Source organism: Penicillium subrubescens (genome assembly GCF_028828155.1).
Source record: "Penicillium subrubescens strain IBT 31985 chromosome Unknown utg000005l_segment0_segment0, whole genome shotgun sequence".
In the NCBI taxonomy this organism is placed as follows: Eukaryota; Fungi; Ascomycota; class Eurotiomycetes; order Eurotiales; family Aspergillaceae; genus Penicillium; species Penicillium subrubescens.
The window spans coordinates 2,927,818-2,934,892 of NW_026643155.1; the positions used below are offsets into that span (position 1 = coordinate 2,927,818).

Here is a 7,075-nt window from a genome sequence, read left to right on the forward strand (position 1 = left end):
GTTAATGGCGTGCATTGTATAAGTTAGCAGCTTCCTGGGCGTGCTGGATTGCCTCCTGCACATCCTCCATTTTTGCCGTTCGATCATATTGGTGATCGCTGTCTGCTCCATAGTGATCGCTGTCTGCTCCATAGTGATCGCTGTCTGCTCCATAGTGACCGCTGCCTGCTCCATAGTGACCGCTGTCTGCTCCATAGTGACCGCTGCCTGCTCCATAGTGACCGCTGTCTGCTCCATAGTGATCACTGTTTGCTCCATAGTGACCGCTGTCTGCTCCATAGTGATCACTGTCTGCTCCATAGTGATCGCTGTTTGCTCCATAGTGATCGCTGTTTGCTCCATAGTGATCGCCGTTTGCTCCATATTGGTGGTCGCCGTATGCTCCATATTGGTGGTCGCCGTATGCTCCATATTGGTCATAACCTTGGTCGTGGTAGTGGTTATGCTCGCTGATGGGCAATGGGACACTGTTGCCATTTCCTATTTCCTTGCCCTTGCCCTCGCCATTGCCATTACCATTGCCGCTGCCGACGTCGCCGCCGACGCCGCCATTGCCGATGCCGCCGCCGCCGTTGCCGACGCCGCCGCCACCGTTGTGGTTGCCGATGCCGCCGCTGATGCCGCCGCCGTTGCCAATGCCGCCGCCTAAAATGGGACCTATGGGACCTATGATAGGCAGTGTAATGATTGGCCCTGTCGCCGTAGTGGTCGACGTGGTAGTGGTAGTGGTAGATAGGGCAGTGGTCGATGTGGAAGTGGTCGATGTGGAAGTGGTCGATGTGATGATGGCACAATTCGGAAGAGTGATTGTATTGCTGTCCAGACTCACTTGCGCATTACGTGCAAGAAGACGTCCTTGAATTACCGCGTTTGTTTGAGCCGAGATAGATGAGAGTGCCATGAGGGTCCCAACGAAAGTGCTTGTTGTCCCGAGGGTAGCAGAACTTCCCACTTGCCAGAAGACATTGCAAGGTTGGGCACCATTGATCAGCAGCACTCGGGAGCCGCTGTAAGTAATGAGGGAGGAGTCGGTTTGAAAGATCCAAACCGCATTCGGGTCTCCTTGAGCGTCAAGCGTGAGAGTGCGACCGACTGTAATGGTCATTGGACCTCTACCTGGGACAGACTGATATACACCGGAAGTAAGGGTTAGACCACCAAGGTCTGTCGGTTCCAGCGTGGCAGATGGCCGACCAGCTGCATCATTATATGCAGTCACCAGATCCAACTGTGCTTGAGCTGCGCTGGCATCGGCAATGTGGATTACTCCTGGGGGAACTACTACTCCAGGAGGGAAGTTGGTGACAGACGTTCCCGGAGAGACTCCAAGATTGCCACCACTGTCAACAATCGTTGGGCCTGTGTTTGTCACTGCTTGGCCACCAAGAACCAGATAGGCCGCAGCCGTGCCCAGGCCAACTGGTGCCAGTGCATTGCTGAAGGTAGAGAAGAGGAGAGCGGAAGTGAGGAGCTTTAGGAACATGATTTTCGGTTTCCACAAATTCAATGCAATAAGTAAACTGGAGTAGTGATGTACATCGCAGTATGCCCCTTAAATACTTCCAGATTCTATTTTCAAGGAGGTCCTTGAATACCATGATTTTCCACATTCTATCAATGTAAATACAGTAATTCCCAAGGGCCCGGTCTTTTGCAATGCCAAGGCTAGGCTGAGATATGGCGCCTTATTTCGACCAAGGAGAATACTATAGAGTGAAATATGCCACTCTGCAAGGAGCAGGCATACTTAATCCCTCTTAAAGTACCTCGTTGGAGAGCTATAAGTTCATTCCAGGAAGTGGTACGCTATACGTGTACGCACACGCATACAGATAGTTGCAGTAGCCTGTAAATTGCTTCGGCAGTCACTTATAAATTACCTTACACGAGACTGAGTACATATTCGTGTTTTAGTCTAGTGGTAAAATCAACTTCGGCGAGGGGTCGGGTAAATGAATCCACAAATACAGAAACTATATGCAAAGAAATGAGCATCACTCTTGTTGGGCGCGTACTTTCAATATATATTTAAGGCCAATTAACCTTTTGATATTGACTGTTCATGTAAATTTTATTTGGCTGTAGAGAAGATATACAATTGAATTAACAATATTAGAAATTTGCTGGTATAAGAATAAAGAGAATAGAATACAAGCGATCAGGATTTGAGAGCATGAAGAAATGTCACTGCCCAAGAATGAGAGCAATAGGAGGCTGAAGCACGCGTTAGTCGAGCAAACACCCCTTCTAACAGTATTCTAGCTATAGCTACCAACCCTTGTCAGCTTGTTTTGCAGAATTTGAGTCGTGTCCAATGGAGGTCTCTTCGTACTTTTGTGATCCGACTGAAATCTCAGGAATGGGCAGAAGACACCTCTTCAAACAGTATTCTAGTTATAGCTACAAACCCTTGTCAGCTTGTTTTGCAGAATGCTGAGTCGTGTCCAATGGAGGTCGCTTCGTACTTTTGTGATGCGAGTGAAATCTCAGGAATGGGCAGAAGACACCCCTTTAACAGCACAATTGAATACTGTGATGTTCAGTGGCAAAAACCGAATTCTGATTTTTTGGGAAGAAGCCACAAAGAAGAACAATAATGGTTAGTAAGGCATTTCCGCATTCTGCGAGGCCGAGGACACCTTACTGAGTATGTGTTGTCAAGCTGGCCCTAGGTTGCTCAAGGTATGACAGCTGTCAAGATCACGTGCCGTGGGACGGGACGGAATTCGTGCGATTTAAGTAGTAGATATGCAATATTTCCAACGGTCAGAATGTAAATGCATTCCCAGACTGGTATGACCATTGTCGTCGGAGCTGGAGAGCCTTCCCCCAATCTTCGACGACAGCAGCCGGGGCCTTCCCCACCTTTTACTAAACACGGAATGCAGCTAAATTCATTCTGCCGGTACAAGTCGCCGAGAAACAGGATATCTCGCCAGTGTTTGCATTGACTGGTGATGGTTCGGGACCGTAAAGGATAATGGCGTTTTCTTGGAATGCGTTTGATAAGTGGTTGGTTAAAACCTCCACCAGGCGGCCGGTATCTCGAGTTCCTCAATTTCTTTACCCTACTACATCTAAAATCGCCCGTCCACGAAATCCCCGATCCCTTTCCCATTACTGTCGTCACAATAATGCTCCCACCGCGATGATTAACTCATATCTCCCGCAGCATTCAACACCGCTCAAAGAAGGCCGATCCCACCCACCATGTCCAAGGTTCAAAGGCAAAACAAGACGGAAATGCATGGTTTTGCGGACCATTCACCTCATTTTTGCAGCAGCGGGGTGCTTAATAATATCATACTTTGTCTTTTGGACTGGTTCTTCGGCTCCGGATGCAATGAGTACGCGGACGACTTTTAGCATGGCCAAGGACAGACTCTGGCGGATTCGACCCGCAATTGTAAGATCTGCGGAGGTATGGTGGCAGGGTTCAACATCGCAAAATACGTTTGAAGAAGAATTCATCGTAACGTCGCCAGTGGAACCGCAGGCCTATGTTGAGTCTGCACTGATAAAAGATAAGGATTCACAGCAATCTCTCCTGAAGACCTCTGAATATACCAAGAATACGGAGTCGAGGCATCCATTCCCGGACGACTTCGACACCGCCCTCGACTACCTCTTCTCTATAATTCCCAACGAAATGTACCTCCGAGAGCTCCTGCGGCCCGTGATAGGCACGGGTGTGGAGAAGCTGCGTGAGCTCGGTCTACGCACGCGCGCATACAGACAATTTTTCGAAGCCTGGGAGAAACTCCACCTCGTCATTGAAGACAATGATAATACCTACGTTCGGGACAATCTCGTCCCTTATATGCGTGCTAAATTCAGCGAGCAAACCTTTCCTGAGGCGCTCCACAAATACGAATCCTATCGTCACTTCCTCGCCAAATTCTCCGCGCTGTTATTTCCGTGGACGAGCCCATACTTCGGAGATCATATGAGCCTGCACATATCCTCACACCGTGGAGGTCGCGGCATCGTGTTTACGGCGGGCGACAACCACGCGCCCTTCCTCCTCGTTGCTATCCCTTCTCTCCGCACCCTTGGTTGCGAGCTGCCCGTCGAAATCATGTATCTCGGCGACAGCGACTTGAGCGAAGACTTCCGAGCCGAGCTCGAAGCTCTCCCTGGCGTGGTGACGCGTGACCTCTCCGCTATGGTCAGCGATGAGGGCTGGCGGCTCACCGGATGGGCCGGTAAGCCGTTCTCCATCCTCTTCTCGTCTTTCCGCGAAGTCATCTTCATCGACGCAGACTCACTGTTTTTCGTCAATCCCGAGGTGCTCTTCAATGACGAGGACTACATGCGCACGGGCGCCCTGTTTTTTAAAGATAGGATGATCATGCCCGAGAGCAAAAAAAGGTGGCTACAGCTGATCTTGCCAAAGCCGATTTCGAAACTGGTACGGCAGAGCAGGTTGTGGACTGGGGAAAGTGGGCATATGCAAGAGTCCGGTGTTGTAGTTGTGGATAAGTGGACACACTTTGTTGCCTTATTACTAGTAAGCAGAATGAATGGGCCCGATAGGGATGGGAATAAGATGGCGGGGATTGTGGGAACCTATGATATGGTCTATGGTTTGTCTCTCGTCCCCATTTTAGCTCATCCCGTCTATCTTACTAATACCAATGAAAACCTAGGCGACAAGGAGACCTTCTGGATCGGTTGGGAGCTCGCCGGCGACACCTCCTATGCTTTCCACCCTGGTGCAACCGGCATAATGGGCGTCGTTCAGGATCCCAGAAACTTCAACCCACCCAACAACCTAACCGCCTCGGACCTCGACCAGGGCTTTAACCAGGGCTTTACGGCTACCGCCACGAAACGATACCGCAAAATGGCACCTGGTCATGAAGCTGACCTCACCATCTGCGGCCCCCAACTCCTCCATCTGGACCGCGACAAGCGCCCTTTGTGGTTCAATGGGTGGCTGTACAAGAATAAGTATGCGGGAACTAAACAGGAGATCGGTCAGTTCGAGGTGTTTATGGAAGAGCCGAATGAAGTGTTGGAACCAGGAGCATGGCAGTTAGAGGAGAACAATGTGTGCTGCTTGTCAAATGCGGCGACACTGGATTTTACAGATAAGGAGACGGAGTGGCTGGGGAAACTGGTTAAAATGGCAATGATATGATAATATCGGCTATTTCATTTTTCCTTTCTCTTTTTGCTGCATGTCGATTGATCAGAGATAGTCAAAGTAGACGGTCCTTGCATGCAGCGTTTGCAATGAACTATTTGCGGAAGTCATGCTTTCAACTTCGTGCCGTTGAATTTCATTCGACTGTGATGGGTTTGAACTGAACGACGATGCTGGTGATTGGAAATTATTCCCGTTAGGCCATAACCCAACGCGAGCGATGAATGACAATGCGGAACACTCGCTTGATCCAGATCCGAAAAAGACTGAGGCGAAGCTGAGTATGACGCAAACTAATTTTGTCTTTCTGCAGGTATGGTCATCATCACCCTATCGTTGAATACATAGACATGCTTTCGAAAACAATGGGGGTGGTGGTGCGGGAAAAGGACGTGGGATGCGAGATGCGAGGATAAAACACTTACGAGGACGTCGGTGGATTAAATGAAAACGAGGGGATTAGAATTCCCACTAAGACAGCCATTTTTCGAACATCTTCTGCCAAGCAGCTGGGCGCGTCGAGCCGTGCCTTAATCTAAATCGTTGCCAATCGTGAACCCGGCTGACAGACTGATCCACCCCGCCCCATTCATGCAACCAATCACAGAGGCTTATTACCCGCTAACTTCAGTACTTCAGTATCGTGCCTTGTGCGAAGGCGATAGAGTTGGTTGAGTGAAGCACTCAACCTCTTGCATCTGCACTCCACACATTGAGAGTCGCAGGCCTCCTGTTCACAGAAATGGCGATATCTAAGTCACTTACGCCATGTCCTTACGTTTACCGAGTAAGCGCCCTGCCATAGCTGGGGTCAGCTTGGTTGTTGATTTTGTATTTGCTATTCCTTCAGTCACGTAAAGCGCGGTGATGGGAACTTGCATAAAGTTGAGATCCTTTGGGGCCAGAGTCCCTTGAACATTTATAGAATCATATTTATCAATGATAATTCCGCAGAAGCTATACCAGTGCTGCCGTCGATGTCAGATTTGCTATATTATTCAATATATAGAGCGCGACAATAAAACGCCTCGCGAGTGTCGCAACGCTTCGGAAATATACAAGAGAAACAAACAAAATTTTTCCCAAATCAGCTGCCAATGATTTTTTTGAAGGCGCTCTTACGAGTGATATACTAGCCTATTCTGGGGCTCCGAGACAGAAAATAAGGCAAATTATGGATATGTGTGCTGATGGCAACCCTCAGTTGATATTTCTTTACGTGCAATGGTTGGTAGGGTATCTTTATTATCAGACCCGTTTAATCCCTACTGCCGTACGCCAAGAGTGGTTTCATAGCCGTTCAGCTTGGGACTGGAATTTCCTTTTCACTAGACTACGATCGTTACCGTTACTAAAATCTACTTCTCTTTGGGCATTCCGCATTCCCTATCTGATAGAGCGTCAATCGCGTGGCATTTACTAATCCCAGGTTTTAAAGTAGCAATCATTATGTCAAAGTAGCAAAAAGTGGGCAGTAAGCAGGAAGAAGAACAACTTTTCACTTGAAAGCTGTCTTGAGAGATCATTGGCTTCAGAGCTGGCAATATTTGGGTCGCATTCATTTTCGGCGTGGGCTGAGAAGCAGGCCGAAGTTTGCCGTGCTGGAGGGATCGGCACAGTTGTTGGTTTCGTTGCTGTTGCATAGCCGTCATTAATGTCAAGCGAGGTGATAGGCACTTGCATCCAATTAAGGTCTTTTGGGGCTAGGGTCCCTTGAACATTGATGGTACCATATTTTGCGTGACAGAATGCGTAGGTTGTTCCTTCGATATTGCATGAGACGGATGCTGTTCTATCGCACTTATGTTAGGCCACGATATCTCTCGGCAAGAAGAATAGACAAGAAGTAGAGACCTACCGTCCATGGCTATCAATATTAGCTAATTGAGCGGAACTAATGGCGCTTACAGCGGTGAGTTTGTTTCC

At 48.7% G+C, this 7,075-nt stretch overlaps 2 protein-coding genes across 2 annotated transcripts; one reads left to right on the forward strand and one right to left on the reverse strand.

Moving 5' to 3' along the window:
• Window position 1: 1 nt before the first annotated feature.
• Window positions 2-1,483, reverse strand: N7473_007568 (ice-binding family protein; the record flags this gene model as incomplete). Its single annotated transcript, XM_057153508.1, has 1 exon — window positions 2-1,483. The coding sequence occupies one exon, from the start codon at window positions 1,481-1,483 to the stop codon at window positions 2-4; it is 1,482 nt and encodes a 493-aa protein (XP_057007846.1).
• A 1,860-nt stretch (window positions 1,484-3,343) lies between these two features.
• N7473_007569 (putative alpha-1,3-mannosyltransferase) lies at window positions 3,344-5,143 on the forward strand (the record flags this gene model as incomplete). The annotated part of the gene is made up of 1 exon (XM_057153509.1): window positions 3,344-5,143. One exon carries the CDS (start codon window positions 3,344-3,346, stop codon window positions 5,141-5,143), a length of 1,800 nt encoding a protein of 599 aa, XP_057007847.1.
• Window positions 5,144-7,075: the final 1,932 nt, after the last annotated feature.